Source organism: Oncorhynchus mykiss, chromosome 8, assembly GCF_057628025.1.
Source record: "Oncorhynchus mykiss isolate SJ-2025 chromosome 8, ASM5762802v1, whole genome shotgun sequence".
NCBI lineage: Eukaryota > Metazoa > Chordata > Actinopteri > Salmoniformes > Salmonidae > Oncorhynchus > Oncorhynchus mykiss.
In genome coordinates, this window is record NC_143029.1 from 90815359 (window position 1) to 90839042 (window position 23684).

The 23684-nt window shown below is 45.5% G+C and overlaps 1 protein-coding gene across 1 annotated transcript in view; it reads right to left on the reverse strand.

The window, feature by feature from the left end:
* The window catches only part of LOC110531049 (piezo-type mechanosensitive ion channel component 2), a 220057-nt gene that overhangs the window by 89699 nt on the left and 106674 nt on the right, over positions 1-23684 (reverse strand). The window contains exons 14-17 of the mRNA XM_090182937.1: positions 23553-23676; positions 19093-19286; positions 15108-15256; positions 13584-13757 (exon numbers count right to left, since the gene is read on the reverse strand). Coding sequence (XP_090039063.1) covers positions 13584-13757; positions 15108-15256; positions 19093-19286; positions 23553-23676 — 641 coding nt within the window. The remainder of the gene's footprint in view (positions 1-13583; positions 13758-15107; positions 15257-19092; positions 19287-23552; positions 23677-23684) is intronic.

Consider the following 23684-nt stretch of genomic DNA (forward strand, 5'->3'; position numbering starts at 1 on the left):
ATCGTGATTCTGTACCCATTAAACATAGTGTGTGTGTGTGTGACTGTCTGATGAGGAACAGGCTGTCTTACCGTAGTGAGGTTATAGGACTACATCATGATGGAACAGTGACTTCAAACATTCAACCTCCAGCTGTACCCCCTCTAGTACCAGGGTCAGCGCACTCTCAAATGTTGTGTTTTGCCATCATTGTAAGCTTGCCACACACACACACACACACACACACTATACAATACATGTTTTAAACTGATGAGTGTGAGTTTTTGTGACAACCCGGCTCGTGAGAAGTGACAAAGAGCTCTTATAGGACCAGAGCACAAATAATAATATAATAATAATCAATCATTTTGATATTTATTTAACAATCTTACACATCTTACATATAAAACCTTTGTTCATCTAAAATTGTGAATAACTCACCACAGGTTAATGAGAAGGGTGTGCTTGAAAGGATGCACATAACTCTGCAATGTTGGGTTGTACTGGAGAGAGTGTCAGTCTTAAATCTATTTCCACACAGTCTGTGCCTGTATTTAGTTTTCATGCTAGTGACTCTCTCACCTAACTACGTGGTTGCAAAGGGCTTCAGTGTCTTAACAGCGCGATTTTCCAAGGCAGGATACTCTGAGCGCAGCCCTATCCAGAAACCTGGCAGTGGCTTCTGATTCAAGCGGTTCTGTGAAAATCCAATTTTGTTGCAATTTTGATGAGGCTCGGTAAGTGGACGAGAATCTACTCTCACATATGTATGTGGTTGCAAGATTGGATCCCCCGAGCGGACAAGGTGAACATCTGTGGTTCTGCCCCTGAACAAGTGGACTGGAGGCAGGGCATGAAAGGGATAAGGAATCCAGTTGTTTGTGTCGTCCGTTTCAGGGAAGTACCTGCGTAATTGCGCACCCAGTTCACTCAGGTGCTTCCCTATATCACATTTGACATGGTCCGTAAGCTTGACATCATTTACACACAATTTTTTTTAACAATGATGGAAAGACCTGTGTGTTGTCCTTGTTAATGCAGACAGAGAAGAGCTCCGACCTCTGAACCATAGCCTCAATTTTGTCCCGCACATTGAATATAGTTGTGGAGAGTCCCTGTAATCCTAGATTGAGATCATTCAGGCGAGACAAAACATCACACAGATATGCCAGTCGTGTGAGAAACTCGTCATCATGCAAACGGTCAGACAAGTGAAAATGATGGTCAGTAAAGAAAAACTTTAAGCTCGTCTCTCAATTCAAAAATAAGTGTCAATACTTTGCCCCTTAATAATCAGCGCACTTCTGTATGTTGTAAAAGCGTTACATGGTCGCTGCCGATATCATTGCATAGTGCAGACAAATTAAGAAAGAAATACACGAGAGTTCAGGGGCCTTGCTTTAACAAAGTTAAGCATTTTCACTGTGGTTTTCACTGTGGTGTTCAAAACATATTTCAAGCTGTCAGGCATTCCCTTGGCAGCAAGAGCCTCTCGTGGATGCTGCAGTGTACCCAAGAGTCTCTCGGTGGATGCTGTAGTGTACCCAAGAGTCTCTCGGTGGATGCTGCAGTGTACCCAAGAGTCTCTAGGGGGATGCTGCAGTGTACCCAAGAGCCTCTAGGGGGATGCTGCAGTGTACCCAAGAGCCTCTCGGTGGATGCTGCAGTGTACCCAAGAGTCTCTCGGTGGATGCTGCAGTGTACCCAAGAGCCTCTAGGGGGATGCTGCAGTGTACCCAAGAGTCTCTAGGGGGATGCTGCAGTCTACCCAAGAGCCTCTAGGGGGATGCTGCAGTGTACCCAAGAGTCTCTAGGGGGATGCTGCAGTGTACCCAAGAGCCTCTCGGTGGATGCTGCAGTGTACCCAAGAGCCTCTAGGGGGATGCTGCAGTGTACCCAAGAGTCTCTAGGGGGATGCTGCAGTCTACCCAAGAGCCTCTCGGTGGATGCTGCAGTCTACCCAAGAGCCTCTCGGTGGATGCTGCAGTCTACCCAAGAGCCTCTTGGTGGATGCTGCAGTGTACCCAAGAGCCTCTCGGTGGATGCTGCAGTGTACCCAAGAGCCTCTCGGTGGATGCTGCAGTCTACCCAAGAGCCTCTCGGTGGATTCTGCAGTGTACCCAAGAGCCTCTCGGTGGATGCTGCAGTGTACCCAAGAGCCTCTCGGTGGATTCTGCAATGTACCCAAGTGACGTCGGGAGCAACTGCTTACACGCGCGTTACCACTCAACTATGTCTCCCTGTCATGGCTTTTGCACCATCAGTACAGATACCAACATGAGCAGCAGCTACGTTTGGCTACATACAGACCATTAGTGGAATTCCCACGAGAGAGTAACGGTTAATGTGATTGGATGAGTAACGGTTAATGTGATTGGATGAGTAACGGTTAATGTGATTGGATGAGTAACGGTTAATGATTGCATATTAATTATTTTGACTAGGCTACCTGTATTTGACATCGTGTTGTTATTTTGCTGAACATTAGATGGTTTAATTTTATTTTTGGCAGTGAAACGAGGCTATATCCCTGTTGAAAAATATAAATGAACAGTTTGAAAATGTGAAGCAAAAAAAAAGTAAAAAGAAAAGTACAGTATTTCCATGTACCCCAGTTTGGGATAACCTGGTCTACATTCATAGGTTGCATTTCCATGTACCCCAGTTTGGGATAACCTGGTCTACATTCATAGGTTGCATTTCCATGTACCCCAGTTTGGGATAACCTGGTCTACATTCATAGGTTGCATTTCCATGTACCCCAGTTTGGGATAACCTGGTCTACATTCATAGGTTGCATTTCCATGTACCCCAGTTTGGGATAACCTGGTCTACATTCATAGGTTGCATTTCCATGTACCCCAGTTTGGGATAACCTGGTCTACATTCATAGGTTGCATTTCCATGTACCCCAGTTTGGGATAACCTGGTCTACATTCATAGGTTGCATTTCCATGTACCCCAGTTTGGGATAACCTGGTCTACATTCATAGGTTGCATTTCCATGTACCCCAGTTTGGGATAACCTGGTCTACATTCATAGGTTGCATTTCCATGTACCCCAGTTTGGGATAACCTGGTCTACATTCATAGGTTGCATTTCCATGTACCCCAGTTTGGGATAACCTGGTCTACATTCATAGGTTGCATTTCCATGTACCCCAGTTTGGGATAACCTGGTCTACATTCATAGGTTGCATTTCCATGTACCCCAGTTTGGGATAACCTGGTCTACATTCATAGGTTGCATTTCCATGTACCCCAGTTTGGGATAACCTGGTCTACATTCATAGGTTGCATTTCCATGTACCCCAGTTTGGGATAACCTGGTCTACATTCATAGGTTGCATTTCCATGTACCCCAGTTTGGGATAACCTGGTCTACATTCATAGGTTGCATTTCCATGTACCCCAGTTTGGGATAACCTGGTCTGCATTCATAGGTTGCATTTCCATGTACCCCAGTTTGGGATAACCTGGTCTACATTCATAGGTTGCATTTCCATGTACCCCAGTTTGGGATAACCTGGTCTACATTCATAGGTTGCATTTCCATGTACCCCAGTTTGGGATAACCTGGTCTACATTCATAGGTTGCATTTCCATGTACCCCAGTTTGGGATAACCTGGTCTACATTCATAGGTTGCATTTCCATGTACCCCAGTTTGGGATAACCTGGTCTACATTCATAGGTTGCATTTCCATGTACCCCAGTTTGGGATAACCTGGTCTACATTCATAGGTTGCATTTCCATGTACCCCAGTTTGGGATAACCTGGTCTACAGTCATAGGTTGCATTTCCATGTACCCCAGTTTGGGATAACCTGGTCTACATTCATAGGTTGCATTTCCATGTACCCCAGTTTGGGATAACCTGGTCTACATTCATAGGTTGCATTTCCATGTACCCCAGTTTGGGATAACCTGGTCTACATTCATAGGTTGCATTTCCATGTACCCCAGTTTGGGATAACCTGGTCTACATTCATAGGTTGCATTTCCATGTACCCCAGTTTGGGATAACCTGGTCTACATTCATAGGTTGAGGCTATTGTCTAAACTAATTGAATGTCCTTCTGTCCTTCTGTGTACTGTCCTGCTGTGTACTGTCCTGCTGTATACTGTCCTGCTGTATACTGTCCTACTGTCCTGCTGTATACTGTCCTTCTGTGTACTGTCCTGCTGTATACTGTCCTTCTGTATACTGTCCTACTGTATACTGTCCTTCTGTGTACTGTCCTGCTGTATACTGTCCTGCTGTATACTGTCCTGCTGTATACTGTCCTACTGTCCTGCTGTATACTGTCCTTCTGTGTACTGTCCTGCTGTATACTGTCCTGCTGTGTACTGTCCTGCTGTGTACTGTCCTACTGTCCTGCTGAATACTGTCCTTCTGTGTACTGTCCTGCTGTATACTGTCCTTCTGTGTACTGTCCTGCTGTCCTGCTGTATACTGTCCTTCTGTGTACTGTCCTGCTGTATACTGTCCTGCTGTCCTGCTGTATACTGTCCTTCTGTGTACTGTCCTGCTGTATACTGTCCTGCTGTATACTGTCCTGCTGTATACTGTCCTACTGTATACTGTCCTGCTGTATACTGTCCTACTGTATACTGTCCTACTGTATACTGTCCTACTGTCCTGCTGTATACTGTCCTACTGTATACTGTCCTGCTGTATACTGTCCTACTGTATACTGTCCTACTGTATACTGTCCTGCTGTATACTGTCCTGCTGTCCTACTGTCCTACTGTATACTGTCCTACTGTATACTGTCCTGATGTATACTGTCCTGCTGTATACTGTCCTACTGTATACTGTCCTGCTGTATACTGTCCTGCAGTATACTGTCCTGCTGTATACTGTCCTGCAGTATACTGTCCTACTGTATACTGTCATGCTGTGTACTGTCCTGCTGTGTACTGTCCTTCTGTGTACTGTCCCACTGTATACTGTCCTGCTGTATACTGTCCTACTGTCCTGCTGTATACTGTCCTACTGTCCTGCTGTATACTGTCCTACTGTCCTACTGTCCTACTGTCCTGCTGTATACTGTCCTACTGTATACTGTCCTACTGTATACTGTCATGCTGTGTACTGTCCTGCTGTGTACTGTCCTGCTGTATAATGTCCTACTGTCCTACTCTATACTGTCCTGCTGTATACTGTCCTACTGTCCTGCTGTGTACTGTCCTACTGTCCTGCTGTATACTGTCCTGCTGTATACTGTCCTACTGTCCTAATGTCCTACTGTCCTGTTGTATACTGTCCTGCTGTATACTGTCCTACTGTCCTGCTGAATACTGTCCTACTGTCCTGCTGTCCTGCTGTCCTGCTGTATACTGTACTGCTGTATACTGTCCTGCTGTATACTGTCCTACTGTCCTGCTGTCCTGCTGTCCTGCTGTATACTGTACTGCTGTATACTGTCCTGCTGTATACTGTCCTACTGTCCTACTGTCCTGCTGTATACTGTCCTACTGTCCTGCTGTGTACTGTCCTACTGTCCTGCTGTATACTGTCCTGCTGTATACTGTCCTACTGTATACTGTCCTGCTGTATACTGTCCTGCTGTATACTGTCCTACTGTATACTGTCCTGCTGTATACTGTCCTACTGTCCTAATGTCCTACTGTCCTGTTGTATACTGTCCTGCTGTATAATGTCCTACTGTCCTGCTGTATACTGTCCTACTGTCCAGCTGTCCTGCTGTCCTGCTGTATACTGTACTGCTGTATACTGTCCTGCTGTATACTGTCCTACTGTCCTGCTGTATACTGTCCTACTGTCCTGCTGTATACTGTACTGCTGTATACTGTCCTGCTGTATACTGTCCTACTGTCCTACTGTCCTACTGTCCTGCTGTATACTGACCTGCTGTCCTACTGTCCTGCTGTATACTGTCCTACTGTCCTAATGTCCTACTGTCCTGTTGTATACCGTCCTGCTGTATACTGTCCTACTGTCCTGCTGTAGGACAGTAGGACATTAGGACACTAAGGTGTCCTGTGAGAATCTGTCCTTCACTAAGGTGTCCTGTGAGAATCTGTCCTTCACTAAGGTGTCCTGTGAGAATCTGTCCTTCACTAAGGTGTCCTGTGAGAATCTGTTCTTCACTGCCGTGTCCTGTGAGAATCCGGCCTTCTGCCGTGTCCTGTGAGAATCTGTCCTTCACTAAGGTGTCCTGTGAGAATCTGTCCTGCACTACCGTGTCCTGTGAGAATCTGTCCCGCACTGCCGTGTCCTGTGAGAATCTGTCCTGCACTACCGTGTCCTCTACACCAGTCCAGTTGTGTGCTGTAAGACTGTTAATTACTGCTCTACACCAGTTGTGTGCTGTAAGACTGTTAATTACTGCTCTACACCAGTCCAGTTGTGTGCTGTAAGACTGTTAATTACTGCTCTACACCAGTTGTGTGCTGTAAGACTGTTAATTACTGCTCTACACCAGTCCAGTTCATATAGGGTCAACCATCATCTGTCACATTAAGATGTCGTTAACATCGACGATGGCTGTCAATCATCGTCAATCAATGCTGTAATATCGCCCAACCCTAACACACACAAACACAGACACACACATACACACACACACACACACACACACAAACACAGGCACTACACACACACACACACACAAACACCACACACACACACACACACACACAAACAAACACAGGCACTACACACACACACACACACAAACACCACACACACACACACACACACACACAAACACAGACACTACACACACGCACACAAACACTACACACACACACACACACACACACACACACACACACACACACACAGGCACTACACACGTACACACACACACACACACACACACACACACACACACACACACACACACACACACACACACACACACAAACAAACACAGGCACTACACACGTACACACACACACACACACACACACACACACACACACACACACACACACACAAACAAACACAGGCACCACACACACACACACACACACTTCTTTCCCAAAGGGCCTCATATCAAGCAGTTGTTCCGGCCGTGGGTGTCCCGCTAGCAGCTGACTGTTTAATAGAAAAGCAATAAGCACATTCCTCTGACTGGCATTCTTCAAAATAAAAGTCCTCAGATTCTCAGGAATCATCGTCTCTCAATACAGATCAATGGTAATAGGAGAACAGGGAGGGAAGCATGGACACCTGCACATTGAAATGACACCCTATTCCCTATAAAGTGTACTACCCTACCCAGGTCAAAGGTAGCACACTTTATAGGGAATAGGTAGCCAATTGGGATGCAAATCCCTAAACTGAGTCTCAGGCAATGGGAGTTATAGGTTGAGGTTGGAGGTCAGGTTAGAGGTCAGGGTTGGCTTGCAGGAAATGGCTACATGTCAGGGCGAGGCATTTCATTTCATGTCTTGATGGGTTTAGACTTACTTGCTCTGTGGAGAGGAAATGTGTTGCTTGATGCTGCTCAGATAACAACATGTTACAGAGAGAAAGAGGTCAACAACGAGAGAGAGAGAGAGAGAGAGAGAGAGAGAGAGAGAGGTCAACAACAAGAGAGAGAGAGAGAGAGAGAGAGAGAGAGAGAGAGAGAGAGACAGAGACAGAGACAGAGAGAGAGAGAGAGAGAGAGAGAGAGAGACAGAGACAGAGACAGAGACAGAGAGAGAGAGAGAGAGAGGTCAACAACAAGAGAGAGAGAGAGAGAGAGAGAGAGAGAGAGACAGAGAGAGAGAGGGGGGGGAGAGAGAGAGGGAGAGAGAGACAGAGAGAGAGAGAGAGAGAGAGAGAGAGAGAGAGAGAGAGAGAGAGAGAGAGAGAGACAGAGAGACAGAGAGAGAGAGAGAGAGAGAGAGAGAGAGAGGTCAACAACAAGAGAGTGAACAACACAGGAGAGAGACACAGAGAGAGAGAGAGAGAGAGACAGAGAGAGAGAGAGAGAGAGAGAGAGGTCAACAACAAAAGAGTGAACAACACAGGAGAGAGACACAGAGAGAGAGAGAGGGAGGGAGAGAGAGGGAGAGAGACAGAGACAGAGAGAGGGAGAGAGAGGGAGAGAGAGAGAGAGGGGGGGGAGCGAGAGAGAGGGGGAGGGAGAGAGAGGGACAGAGAGAGAGAGACAGAGACAGAGAGAGAGAGGGGGGGGAGAGAGAGAGAGAGAGGGAGAGAGAGAAGGAGTCATCCTGCAAGAAACCTGGTATAGAGGAGACGGACCCACTGGTTGCCCTCTAGGTTACAGAGAGCCGGTAGTCCCATCCACCAAACTACCAGGTGTGAAACAGGGAAGGGACTCAGGGGGTATGCTAATTTGGTATAGAGCAGACCTAACTTACTCCATTAAATTAATCAAAACAGGAACATTTTACATTTGGCTAGAAATTGAAAAGGAAATTATCTTAACAGAGACAAATGTCCTCCTGTGTGCTACCTATATCCCCCAACTAGAATCCCCATACTTTAATGAAGACAGCTTCTCCATCCTGGAGGGGGAAATCAATCATTTCCAGGCCCAGGGACATCTACTAGTCTGTGGCGACCTAAATGCCACAACTGGACAAGAACCTGACACCCTCAGCACACAGGGGGACAAACACCTTCCTGGAGGTGACAGCATTCCCTCCCACATATGCCCCCCTAGGCACAACTATGACAACATAACCAACAAAAACGGGTCACAACTCCTGCAGCTCTGTCGCACGCTGGGTATGTACATAGTCAATGGTAGGCTTCGAGGGGACTCCTATTGTAGGTACACCTATAGCTCATCTATTGGCAGTAGTACTGTAGACTACTTTATCACTGACCTCAACCCAGAGTCTCTCAGAGCGTTCACTGTCAGCCCACCGACACCCCTATCAGATCACAGTCAGCCCACTGACACCCCTATCAGACCACAGCAAAATCACAGTCTACTTAAACAGAGCAATACTCAATCATGAGGCATCAAAGCCAAAATAACTGAATAATATTAAGAAATGCTATAGATGGAAGGAATGTAGTTTGGAAACCTACCAAAACACAATTAGGCAACAACAAATTAAATCCCTTTTAGACAACTTCCTGGACAAAACATTTCACTGTCATAGTGAAGGTGTAAACTTGGCAGGAGAAAACCTAAACAGTATATTTGACCTCTCAGCTTCCCTATCAAATCAAGCAGACAACCTAAGAAAATGAACATCAATGACAAATGGTTTGATGAAGAATGCAAAAAACCTAAGAAAAAAATTAAGAGTCCTGTCCAACCAAAAACATAGACCCAGAGAGTCTACGCCTTCATTATAGTGAATCACTAAAACAATACAGAAATACACTTCGGAAAAATGAGGTTCAGTACATCAGAAATCAGCTCAATGTAATTGAAGAATCCATAGAATATAACCCCTTCAGGGAAAATTGGAAAACACTAAACAAACAACAACACGGAGAGTTATCTACACCTCCCTCACTGTGTCTACCTCTCTCTATATCCTGTCTTTCTCTCCATGCTAACAACATTTGCACAAGTAATGTGAAAACCTAAACAGGATATTTGACCTCTCAGCTTCCCCATCAAATCTAAACATTTTCACCTAAACAACAACAAATTGTTTGAATAAGAAACCGCAAATTGATACAACGTGATGTTGGGGGAAAAACATACGACATTATAAAATCATGAACACAAACAACAAGTGTGCGGTTAAATTGTCAAAAAAACACACATTTCTTCCCACAGGGCCGTGGGGTGAGACAGGGATGCAGCTTAAGCCCCACCCTCTTCAACATATATATCAACGAATTGGCGCGGGCACTAGAAAAGTCTGCAGCACCCGGCCTCCCCCTGCTAGAATCCGAAGTCAAATGTCTGCTGTTTGCTGGTGATCTGGTGCTTCTGTCACCAACCAAGGAGGGCCTACAGCAGCACCTAGATCTTATGCACAGATTCTGTCAGACCTGGGCCCTGACAGTAAATCTCAGTAAGACAAAAATAATGGTGTTCCAAAAAAGGTCCAGTCACCAGGACCACAAATACAAATTCCATCTAGACACCGTTGCCCTAGAGCACACAAAAAAACAAAACATACCTCGGCCTAAACAGTGTACAACGTAGAACACCAAATAGTGCATGCAGAGCAGAATTAGGCCTAAACCCACTAATTATCAAAATCTAGGAAAGAGCTGTTAAATTCTACAACCACGTAAAAGGAAGTGATTCCCAAACCTTCATAACAAAGCCATCACCTACAGAGAGATGAACCGGGAGAAGAGTCCCCTAAGCAAGCTGGTCCTGGGGCTCTGTTCACAAACACAAACAGACCCCACAGAGCCCTGGGACAGAAGCACAATTAGACCCAACCAAATCATGAGAAAACAAAAAGATAATTACTTGACACATTGGAAAGAATTAACAAAAAAAACAGAGCAAACTAGAATGCTATTTGGTCCTAAACAGAAACCTGACTCTCAAGAGAAGACAGGCTATGTGCTCACTGCCCACAAAACGAGGTGGAAACTGAGCTGCACTTCCTAACCTCCTGCCCAATGTATGACCATATTAGAGACACATATTTCCCTCAGATTACACAGATCCACAAAGAATTCGAAATCCAATTTTGATAAACTCCCATATCTACTGGGTGAAATTCCACAGTTTGCCATCACAGCAGCACGAGGTCAACCAGGTCAACCAGTGAAGAACAAACACCATTGTAAATACCACCCATATTTATATTTATTATTTTCCATTTTGTACTTTAACTATTTGCACATCATTACAACACTGTATATAGACATACTATGACATTTGAAACGTCTCAATTCCTTTGCATCTTCTGTGTAATGTTTACTGTTAATTTGATATTGTTTTAAATCACTTTAGTTTATTATCTATATGGAAAGATATGTTTCCCATGACAATAAAGCCATTGGAATTTAATTGAATAGAGAGAGAGATCAACAGAGTGAGAGAGAGATATTATTTGTATATATTTGTATATTATCTACCTCACTTGCTTTGGCAATGTTAACACATGTTTCCCATGCCAATAAAGCCCCTTGAATTGAATTGAATTGAGAGAGAGAGAGAGAGAGAGAGAGAGAGATCAACACAGAGAGAGAGGGAGAGAGAGATCAACACAGAGAGAGAGGGAGAGAGAGAGAGATCAACACAGAGAGGGAGAGAGAGAGAGAGATCAATAAAGAGAGAGAGGGAGATCAACACAGAGAGAGGGAGATCAACACAGAGAGAGGGAGATCAACACAGAGAGAGAGAGGGAGATCAACACAGAGAGAGAGAGGGATATCAACACAGAGAGAGAGAGGGAGATCAACACAGAGAGAGAGAGGGAGATTAACACAGAGAGAGAGAGGGAGATCCACACAGACAGAGAGAGAGGGAGATCCACACAGACAGAGAGAGAGGGAGATCAACACAGAGAGAGAGAGGGAGATCCACAGCAAAAAGTAGATTGACAGACACAGGGTAGGTTAGTGACCAATAGGGTTACAGGTTGCTACCACAGGCTGCAGAGGAACTAGGAAAAGAGTGGAGGGGATTGGTTCTGAAGAGGAAAGGTGGTGTCTTTTAATACCAAGTCAGGACATGCTGGAAAGAAGAGACTTTTAATGAGGATAAACTGGCAGAGAAGTTAGCTATAGAGGAGAGGGGGGTTGTGGGTATCAAGAAGAAGCGTCCACAAATCAAATTGGTCATCCAAAGAAACACAAAGAGGCAGAAACCAAAATAGAACAGAATTTTTCACATACGTTTCTAACATGACCTGTCGAAGCAAACCCCCGCCCCCCCCCCAAATTCAAATATTGGTTTACCATTAAACCAAACGGACAGAACTGTAGGAGCAAGTTTCACAGGGAAATTAGGTACCCGAGCAGGGAAAGACAGGCGTGTTTAGATGCTTGGAAGACCGGAGGACCAGAGGTATAGAGGATGAGAAGAGAGGTGGAGAGGAGATGGAGAGGTGGATGAGAGAGGAGAGATGGAAAGGTGGATGAGAGAGGAGAAGTGGAGAGGAGATGGAGAGGTGGAGAGGTGGATGAGAGGGGAGAGATGGAGAAATGGATGAGAGAGGAGAGATGGAGAGGTGGATTAGAGAGGAGGGATGGGGTGATGAGATGGAGAGGTGGATGAGATGGAGTGATGAGATGGAGAGGTGGATGAGAGGGGAGAGATGGAGAGATGGATGAGAGAGGAGAGGTGGAGAGGAGATGGAGAGGTGGAGAGGTGGATGAGAGGGGAGAGATGGAGAGATGGATGAGAGAGGAGAGATGGAGAGGTGGATTAGAGAGGAGAGATGGAGTGGTGAGATGGAGAGGTGGATGAGAGGGGAGAGATGGAGAGGTGGATGAGAGGGGAGAGATGGATGAGAGAGGAGAGGTAGAGAGGAGATGGAGAGGTGGAGAGGTGGATGAGAGGGGAGAGATGGAGAGATGGATGAGAGAGGAGAGGTGGAGAGGTGGATGAGAGGGGAGAGATGGAGAGATGGATGAGAGAGGAGAGATAGAGAGGTGGATGAGAGAGGAGAGATGGAGAGGAGGTGGAGAGGTAGAGGGAGGAGAAGAGTTGACCAAAGGAGAGCATGAGTGAAGAAGAGGGAGGGAAGTCAAACAGTGATGGATGGATGTGACAGGATGGATGAAAGGCGAGCAGGTAACCTACCTGTTCATGATCAGATACACGCGACCATTGACTTTAGCATGACTGTGTGAGGAGAGGAAGGAATGGAGAGATGGCAGATGGCAGAGGAGGAGGAGAGATGACAGATGGCAGTAGATTAAAGAGAATAGGATGAGAAGCAAGTGGGAACATGAAGGAGGCTACTAGAACATGAAGGAGGCTACTAGAACATGAAGGAGGCTACTAGAACATGAAGGAGGCTACTAGAACATGAAGGAGGCTACTAGAACATGAAGGAGGCTACTAGAACATGAAGGAGGCTACTAGAACATGAAGGAGGCTACTAGAACATGAAGGAGGCTACTAGAACATGGAGGAGGCTACTAGAACATGGAGGAGGCTACTAGAACATGGAGGAGGCTACTAGAACATGAAGGAGGCTACTAGAACATGGACGAGGCTACTAGAACATGAAGGAGGCTACTAGAACATGAATGGAGGCTACTAGAACATGAATGGAGGCTACTAGAACATGAAGGAGGCTACTATAGAACATGAAGACAAGACATTAACACAGACCACTACATCTCCAGCATTTCTCTGTAGGTCTTATACATTAGAGAGAACAAAGTAAAATGATAAACATGATAAAAAAAACATCCAGCCAATCCAAACTCTAGTCTAATGTGTTGAAAGATCGCTGGTCAGTTCATCAGGAACTGCTGTTAGCTCTCTCACACAAACACCTAGACTTAAGCTCAGTGGGTTAACACAGTCTAGAGGCGTACCGGGGTTCGTACCCCAGTCACAAACACAGCTCATCTGGAAATGCAGCTGTGACTCGTGTTAGCTCCCCCACATTAAGAACTTCAGCCAACACTGGGTTCAAATCCCCGACTCATGTTATCTCCCTGTATTGACACCTAGTCCTAAACTTTATCTCAGGGGGCTAACACAGTCAGTCCCCCAGTCTCACCTGTAGATGGTGCTGTCCTGTTTTTGGGCCACAGCCTTCAGGTCAGTGAGCAACAGGAAGCGGTCGTGGAAGTAGTGAAGGTGGAGGATACACACTAGGAGGAAGGAGGTGGGGATGAAGATACGTGTGAAGAGCATCGATACGGAGAACTGTTCTAGCCCCAGGTCCTTCAGTCTGAAGAGAGAGGAGGGTGGGGGAGAGAGAAGGGGGAGAGAGAGAAGAGGAGGGGAGAGGGGGAGGGGAGAGGGGGAGAGAGAGGAGAGGGGGGAGGGGAGAGAGAGGAGGAGAGGGGGGAGAGAGGAGGGGAGGGGAGAGAGAAGGGGGGAGAGAGGGGGAAAGAGGAGGGGAGAGGGGGAGAGAGAAGGGGGAGAGAGAAGGGGGGAGAGAGAGAAGGGGAGGGGAGAGGGGGAGGGGAGACGGGGGAGAGAGAGGAGAGGGGGGAGGGGAGAGAGAGGAGGAGAGGTGGGAGAGAGGAGGGGAGGGGAGAGAGAAGGGGGGAGAGAGGGGGAAAGAGGAGGGGAGAGGGGGAGAGAGAAGGGGGGAGAGAGAGAAGGGGAGGGGAGGGGGGGAGGGGAGAGGGGGGAGAGAGAGGAGAGGGGGGAGGGGAGAGAGAGGAGGAGAGGGGGGAGAGAGGAGGGGAGGGGAGAGAGAAGGGGGAGAGAGAAGAGGGTGGGGGAGAGAGGAGGGCAGGGGAGAGAGGAGGGGAGAGGGAGTAGGGGAAAGAGGAGGGGAGAGAGAGAGATAATTTTATGATAACTGTTATGGTCCATATAAAGCAATGATTATCTGGGGATCCTCCAGCTTGGTGCCGTGTAGAAGAAGAAGTCTAGAGCTGGGATAACATATCTCAACAGCACTGAACATACAGAAAAATGCTGTCTGAGTATATGAGTTAATTGATGTGAATGAGTCAGTGACCCTTCTGGTCATGTTAGACCAGAAGGGTAGGGAGGGTCAGGGGTTAGGGGTCAGGGGTTACGAATCACTTCTGTTCAATCATGCCAGTCATGTTAGACCAGAAGGGTAGGGAGGGTCAGGGGTTAGGGGTCAGGGGTTACGAATCACTTCTCTTCGCTCATGCCAGTCATGTTAGACCAGAAGGGTAGGGAGCGTCAGGGGTTAGGGGTCAGGGGTTAGGACTCACTTCTCTTCGCTCATGCCAGTCATGTTAGACCAGAAGGGTAGGGAGGGTCAGGGGTTAGGGGTTACGAATCACTTCTCTTCAATCATGCCAGTCATGTTAGACCAGAGGGTAGGGAGGGTCAGGGGTTAGGACACACTTCTCTTCGCTCATGCCAGTCATGTTAGACCAGAAGGGTAGAGAGGGTCAGGGGTTAGGGGTCAGGGGTTAGGGGTCAGGGGTTACGAATCACTTCTCTTCACTCATGCCAGTCATGTTAGACCAGAAGGGTAGGGAGGGTCAGGGGTTACGGGTCAGGGGTTAGGACTCACTTCTCTTCACTCATGCCAGTCATGTTAGACCAGAAAGGTAGGGAGGGTCAGGGGTCAGGGGTTAGGACTCACTTCTCTTCGCTCATGCCAGTCATGTTAGACCAGAAGGGTAGAGAAGTCTCAAACTGGAAGGTGTAGACCAGGACGAGGACCAGCATGGTGTAGACCACCACAGACATCCAGAAGTACTTCAGGATCCTCCTCCAGTACTCATAGTGCACCTGGAGACAACACACACACACACACACACACACACACACACACAAAAAAACACACAAACAAACACACACACACACACACACACACACAAAAAAACACACAAACACACACAAACACACACACACACGCACGCACACACACACGCACACGCACACACACACACACAACACACACACACAGCAGGTCAGATGGGTTCAAATGGGGACAACACACACACAGCAGGTCAGATGGGTTCAAATGGGGACAACACACACACAGCAGGTCAGATGGGTTCAAATGGGGACAACACACACACAGCAGGTCAGATGGGTTGAAATGGGGACAACACACACACAGCAGGTCAGATGGGTTCAAATGGGGACAACACACACACAGCAGGTCAGATGGGTTCAAATGGGGACAACACACACACAGCAGGTCAGATGGGTTCAAATGGGGACAACACACACACAGCAGGTCAGATGGGTTCAAATGGGGACAACACACACACAGCAGGTCAGATGGGTTCAAATGGGGACAACACACACACAGCAGGTCAGATGGGTTCAAATAGGGACAACACACACACAGCAGGTCAGATGGGTTCAAATGGGGACAACACACACACAGCAGGTCAGATGGGTACACATGTTTTAATGTGTTATTGCCCAAGGTCATTTGGGGGTTGAGCTGGGTGTGACTGTCATCTTTCTTACTGTGTTGTATGAACAGATCATTGGGTGAGGGATTAACATGTGTAACCATGCTGTATGTATTTAACAGGTGTAACCATCCTGTATGTATTTAACATGTGTAACCATCCTGTAAGTATTTAACAGGTGTAACCATCCTGTATGTATTTAACATGTGTAACCATCCTGTAAGTATTTAACATGTGTAACCATCCTGTAAGTATTTAACATGTGTAACCATCCTGTATGTATTTAACATGTGTAACCATCCTGTATGTATTTAACATGTGTAACCATCCTGTATGTATTTAACATGTGTAACCATCATGTATGTATTTAACATGTGTAACCATCCTGTATGTATTTAACAGGTGTAACCATCCTGTATGTATTTAACATGTGTAACCATCCTGTATGTTTTTAACATGTGTAACCATCATGTATGTATTTAACATGTGTAACCATCCTGTATGTATTTAACATGTGTAACCAGCCTGTATGTATTTAACATGTGTAACCATCCTGTATGCATTTAACATGTGTAACCATTCTGTATGTATTTAACATGTGTAACCATCCTGTATGTATTTAACAGGTGTAACCATCCTGTATGTATTTAACAGGTGTAACCATCCTGTATGTATTTAACAGGTGTAACCATCCTGTATGTATTTAACATGTGTAACCATCCTGTAAGTATTTAACATGTGTAACCATCCTGTATGTATTTAACATGTGTAACCATCCTGTATGTATTTAACATGTGTAACCATCCTGTAAGTATTTAACATGTGTAACCAGCCTGTATGTATTTAACATGTGTAACCATCCTGTATGTATTTAACATGTGTAACCATTCTGTATGTATTTAACATGTGTAACCATCCTGTATGTATCTAACATGTGTAACCATCCTCTATGTATTTAACATGTGTAACCATCCTGTATGTATTTAACAGGTGTAATCATCATGTATGTATTTAACAGGTGTAACCATCCTGTATGTATTTAACAGGTGTAACCATCCTGTATGTATTTAACATGTGTAACCATCCTGTATGTATTTAACATGTGTAACCATCCTGTATGTATTTAACATGTGTAACCATCCTGTATGTATTTAACATGTGTAACCATCCTGTATGTATTTAACATGTGTAACCATCCTGTATGTATTTAACATGTGTAACCATCCTGTATGTATTTAACAGGTGTAATCATCCTGTATGTATTTAACATGTGTAACCATCCTGTATGTATTTAACATGTGTAACCATCCTGTATGTATTTAACAGGTGTAATCATCCTGTATGTATTTAACATGTGTAACCATCCTGTATGTATTAAACAGGTGTAACCATCCTCTATGTATTTAACAGGTGTAATCATCCTGTATGTATTTAACATGTGTAACCATCCTGTATGTATTTAACATGTGTAACCATCCTGTATGTATTTAACATGTGTAACCATCCTGTATGTATTTAACATGTGTAACCATCCTGTATGTATTTAACATGTGTAACCATCCTGTATGTATTTAACAGGTGTAATCATCCTGTATGTATTTAACATGTGTAACCATCCTGTATGTATTTAACATGTGTAACCATCCTGTATGTATTTAACATGTGTAACCATCCTGTATGTATTTAACATGTGTAACCATCCTGTATGTATTTAACATGTGTAACCATCCTGTATGTATCTAACATGTGTAACCATCCTCTATGTATTTAACATGTGTAACCATCCTGTATGTATTTAACAGGTGTAATCATCGTGTATGTATTTAACAGGTGTAACCATCCTGTATGTATTTAACAGGTGTAACCATCCTGTATGTATTTAACATGTGTAACCATCCTGTATGTATTTAACATGTGTAACCATCCTGTATGTATTTAACATGTGTAACCATCCTGTATGTATTTAACATGTGTAACCATCCTGTATGTATTTAACATGTGTAACCATCCTGTATGTATTTAACATGTGTAACCATCCTGTATGTATTTAACATGTGTAACCATCCTGTATGTATTTAACATGTGTAACCATCCTGTATGTATTTAACATGTCTAACCATCCTGTATGTATTTAACAGGTGTAACCATCCTGTATGTATTTAACATGGGTAACCATCCTGTATGTATTTAACATGTGTAACCATCATGTATGTATTTAACATGCGTAACCAGGTGGGAGGAGGAGGCTGTTGTCCTTCCACTGGTTTATCATCCAGAACAGACGTCCATACTGTAGTGGTTAACATGTGTAACCATCCAGTGTGTATTTAACATGTGTAACCATCCCGTGTGTATTTAACATGTGTAACCATCCCGTGTGTATTTAACATGTGTAACCATCCCGTGTGTATATAGGAGCTAGGTGGAGTGTTTAGAGTTGGGGAAAAGGTGGGTGGAGGAGACGTCCATACTGTAGTGGTTAACATGTGTAACCAGGTGGGTGGAGGAGGCTGTTTATCCAGAACAGACGTCCATACTGTAGTGGTTAACATGTGTAACCAGGTGGGTGGAGGAGACGTCCATACTGTAGTGGTTAACATGTGTAACCAGGTGGGTGGAGGAGACGTCCATACTGTAGTGGTTAACATGTGTAACCAGGTGGGTGGAGGAGACGTCCATACTGCAGTGGTTAACATGGCTGACTAATGTCAACTAATGTTGAGTTGGTGTTGGAGAGAGAGAGAGAGAGAGAGAGAGGTAGGGAGAGAGAGAGAGAGAGAGGTAGAGAGAGAGAGAGGTAGAGAGAGAGAGTGAGAGAGAGAGAGAGAGGGGGGTAGAGAGGTAGAGAGAGAGAGAGAGAGAGAGAGAGAGAGAGAGAGAGGGGTAGAGAGAGAGAGAGAGAGAGGTAGAGAGAGACAGAGAGAGAGAGAGAGAGAGAGAGAGAGAGAGAGAGGTAGGGAGAGAGAGAGAGAGAGAGGTAGAGAGAGAGAGAGAGGTAGAGAGAGAGAGTGAGAGAGAGAGAGAGAGGGGGGTAGAGAGGTAGAGAGAGAGAGAGAGAGAGAGAGAGAGAGAGAGAGAGAGAGAGAGAGGGGGTAGAGAGAGAGAGAGAGGTAGAGAGAGAGAGAGAGAGAGAGAGAGAGAGAGAGAGAGGGGTAGAGAGAGAGAGAGAGAGAGAGAGAGAGAGAGTGCTGTACCAACCTGATAGAGCGCCACACAGAAGAGGAAGAGCATCATGTAGATGATCTTATACATGACCATGCGTCCCTCGAAGCTGACGAAGAAGAACATCCCTCCACAGATATAGATCCAGTATTTCACCAGCATCTCCATCACCATGTTCCCCAGAACCTGCATGATGTCCTGCTCCCCTCCTTCCTCATCCTCCTCTTCCTCTATAAACAAGGTTACCCACACAGAGAGGAGATAGTAGGTGATTGGCTCTACTTGATGAACAACTGCAGTGCAGATAACAGGATATTGTAGCATTTCCTATAGCGCTATTCCTGTGATAACGTTGCCTGAGACCTGAAATCCTGTGTTAATTGTTTTATTATTATTAAATATATGTTTTATTGTCACATACATTGGATAGGTGCAGCGAACGGTGTTGTTTTACAGGATCATCCATAGTAGTACAGTAACCCTGGAGCAAATTAGGGTTAAGTGCCTTGCTCAAGGGCACATCGACAGATTTTTCACCTTTTCGGCACTGGTATTTGAACCAGCGACATCTCAGATACTGGCCCAACACTCCAACCGCTAGGCTACCTGCTGCCCTAAGCTTGGATGCCTAGGCCTAATGTCACGCCCTGACCTTAGATATCTCTGTTTTCTATATATTTTGGTTAGGTCAGGGGGTGACTAGGGTGGGTACTCTAGTTTTTGTATGTCTAGGGTTTTTTGTATATCTAGGGTTTTTGTATATCTATGTTGGCCTGTTATGGTTCCCAATCAGAGACAGCTGTTTATCGTTGTCTCCGATTGGGAATCATATTTAGGCAGCCCTTTTTCCCACTTTCTGGTGTGGGATGTGTAGTTGCCTGTCAGCACTATATTGTATAGCTTCACGTTTCGTTTGTTATTTTTGTTGGTTTGTTCGGTGTTCACTATTTTAATAAAGAGAATGCACGCGTACCACGCTGCGCCTTGGTCTCACTCATACGACGATCGTGACACTTTAGCTCAAGTGGGCTAACACAAGTCTGCCTTCCACAAGTCTTGTGGCAGGCAGGAAGCCCAGGTTTGATTCCAGTGTGTCAGCGGGCTAACACAGTCTTGGGTTCGAACCCCGTCTCGACTGGCCCAGAAAAGGGCAATAGAGCTGGCCATTAAATGTACACGTAGAGCTAACATCAATAATATGCATGTCAATCTCTCCTGGCTCAAAGTGGAGGAGAGATTGACTTCATCACTGCGTTATATTTGGGAGGGGTGAATGTACCAAGCTGTACCACTAGAGCCATGACATGTTGAATGTACCAAGCTGTCTGTTTGAACGACTGGCACACAGATCAGACACCCATCCATACCCCTCAAGACATGCCACCAGAGGTCTCTTCACAGTCCCCAAGTCCAGAACAGACTATAGGAGGCGCACAGTACTAAGAGCCATCACTACATGGAACTCTATTCCACAGTACTAAGAGCCATGACTACATGGAACTCTATTCCACAGTACTACAGAGAGCCATGACTACATGGAACTCTATTCCACAGTACTACATAGAGCCATGACTACATGGAACTCTATTCCACAGTACTACATAGAGCCATGACTACATGGAACTCTATTCCACAGTACTACATAGAGCCATGACTACATGGAACTCTATTCCACAGTACTACATAGAGCCATGACTACATGGAACTCTATTCCACAGTAGTACATAGAGCCATGACTACATGGAACTCTATTCCACATCAGGTAACTGATGCAGCAGTAGAATCAGATTTAAAAACAGGTAAAAATACACCTTATAGAACATTGTGGACTGTGAAAAGACACACACACACACAAAATATACACACTCTACACACACGTACACCTGAAGAGTGTGTTGTAGTATAATAGTGACACTTCATGTAGTGTGACCAAAGCACCAAGTCTAGGTCCAAAAGCCTCCTGAGCAGCTTTTACCCCCGAGCCATTAACACTGCTGATAATCAAACCCGGAAAATGTACATTGACCCCACCCCCCCTTTTTTTACAACGCAGCTACGCAATATTTCATATCTACTGTACGTATAGTCACTTTACCCCTGCCTACATGTAGAAGCTGTGGCTCCCAAGTGGTGCAGCGGTCTAAGGCACTGCATCTCAGTGCTAGACATGTCACTACAGGCACCCTGGTTTGAATCCAGGCTGTATCACAACCGTCCGTGATTGGGAGTCCCATACACTTGCCCCAGCGTCGTCTGGGTTTGGCAGGTGTAGGCCGTCAATGTAAAAAATAATTTGTTCTTAACTGCCTAGTTAAATAAAAATGTACATATTAACCTGTAGACTTTTTATTTTATTGTGTTACTTTTTATCTTCATTTTTTTTTTACTGTAGTTTATCTAGTAAATATTTTCTTAACAATTTTTTTCTTAAAACTGCATTGTTGGTTAAGGGCTTGTAAGTAAGTATTTCCTAGCTTCTGCCTTGGCAGGAACTAATGGGGATCCGTAATAAACCCCAGGAAGAGTAGCTGCTGCCTTGACAGGAACTAATGGGGATCCATAATAAACCATCAGGAAGAGTAGCTGCTGCCTTGGCAGGAACTAATGGGGATCCATAATAAACCCCAGGAAAAGTAGCTGCTGCCTTGACAGGAACTAATTGGGATCCATAATAAACCCCAGGAAGAATAGCTGCTGCCTTGGCAGGGATTAATGGGGATCCATAATAAACCCCAGGAAGAGTAGGTGCTGCCTTGCCAGGAACTAATGGGGATCCATACTACACCCCAGGAAGAGTAGCTGCAGCCTTGACAGGGATTAATGGGGATCCATAATAAACCCCAGGAAGAGTAGGTGCTGCCTTGCCAGGAACTAATGGGGATCCATAATAAACCCCAGGAAGAGTAGCTGCTGCCTTGGCAGGAACTAATGGAGATCCATAATAAACCCCAGGAAGAGTAGCTGCTGCCTTGACAGGGATTAATGGGGATCCATAATAAACCCCAGGAAGAGTAGGTGCTGCCTTGCCAGGAACTAATGGGGATCCATAATAAACCCCAGGAAGAGTAGCTGCTGCTTTGGCAGGAACTAATGGAAATCCATAATAAACCCCAGGAAGAGTAGCTGCTGCCTTGACAGGAACTAATGGGGATCCATAATAAACCCCAGGAAGAGTAGCTGCTGACTTGGCAGGAACTAATGGGGATCCATAATAAACCACAGGAAGAGTAGCTGCTGCCTTGACATGAACTAATGGGCATCCATAATAAACCCCAGGGAGAGTAGCTGCTGCCTTGGCAGGAACTAATGGGGATCCATAATAAACCCCAGGAAGAGTAACTGCTGCCTTGAAAGGAACTAATGGGGATCCATAATAAACCCCAGGAAGAGTAGCTGCTGCCTTGGCAGGAACTAATGGGGATCCATAATAAACCCCAGGAAGAATAGCTGCTGCCTTGGCAGGAACTAATGGGGATCCATAATAAACCCCAGGAAGAGTAGCTGCTGCCTTGTTAAGAACTAATGGGGATCCATAATAAACCCCAGGAAGTAGAGCTGCTGCCTTGGCAGGAACTAATGGGGATCCATAATAAACCCCAGGAAGAGTAGCTTCTGCCTTGGCAGGAACTAATGGGGATCCATAATAAACCCCAGGAAGAGTAGCTGCTGCCTTGGCAGGAACTAATGGGGATCCATAATAAACCCCAGGAAGAGTAGCTGCAGCCTTGGCAGGAACTAATGGGGATCCATAATAAACCCCAGGAAGAGTAGCTGCTGCCTTGGCAGGAACTAATGGGGATCCATAATAAACCCCAGGAAGAGTAGCTGCTGCCTTGACAGGAACTAATGGGGATCCATAATAAACCCCAGGAAGAGTAGCTTCTGCCTTGCCAGGAACTAATGGGGATCCATAATACACCCCAGGAAGAGTAGCTGCTGCCTTGGCAGGGATTAATGGGGATCCATAATAAACCCCAGGAAGAGTAGCTGCTGCCTTGGCAGGAACTAATGGGGATCCATAATAAACCCCAGGAAGAGTAGCTGCTGCATTGGCAGGAACTAATGGGGATCCATAATAAACCCCAGGAAGAGTAGCTGCTGCCTTGACAGGAACTAATGGGGATCCATAATAAACCCCAGGGAGAGTAGCTGCTGCCTTGGCAGGAACTAATGGGGATCCATAATAAACCCCAGGAAGAGTAACTTCTGCCTTGGCAGGAACTAATGGGGATCCATAATAAACCCCAGGAAGAGTAGCTGCTGCCTTGGCAGGAACTAATGGGGATCCATAATAAACCCAAGGAAGAGTAGCTGCTGCCTTGGCAGGAACTAATGGGGATCCATAATAAACCCCAGGAAGAGTAGCTGCTGCCTTGGCAGGAACTAATGGGGATCCATAATAAACCCAAGGAAGAGTAGCTGCTGCCTTGGCAGTAACTAATGGGGATAAATACAAATACAAAGCATTATTGAGCAGCTGTAATATTATCTCTGACCCTTCTTCTTTGGTTGGTCATCCACATGTACGTCAGTGAGTACAGCATCCTCCTCTCTCTGCTTGTCGTTTCTCTCTGTCAGAGTCTGTCTCAGCAGCAGCCAGAAGCTCAACAGACACAGGACCTAGAGAC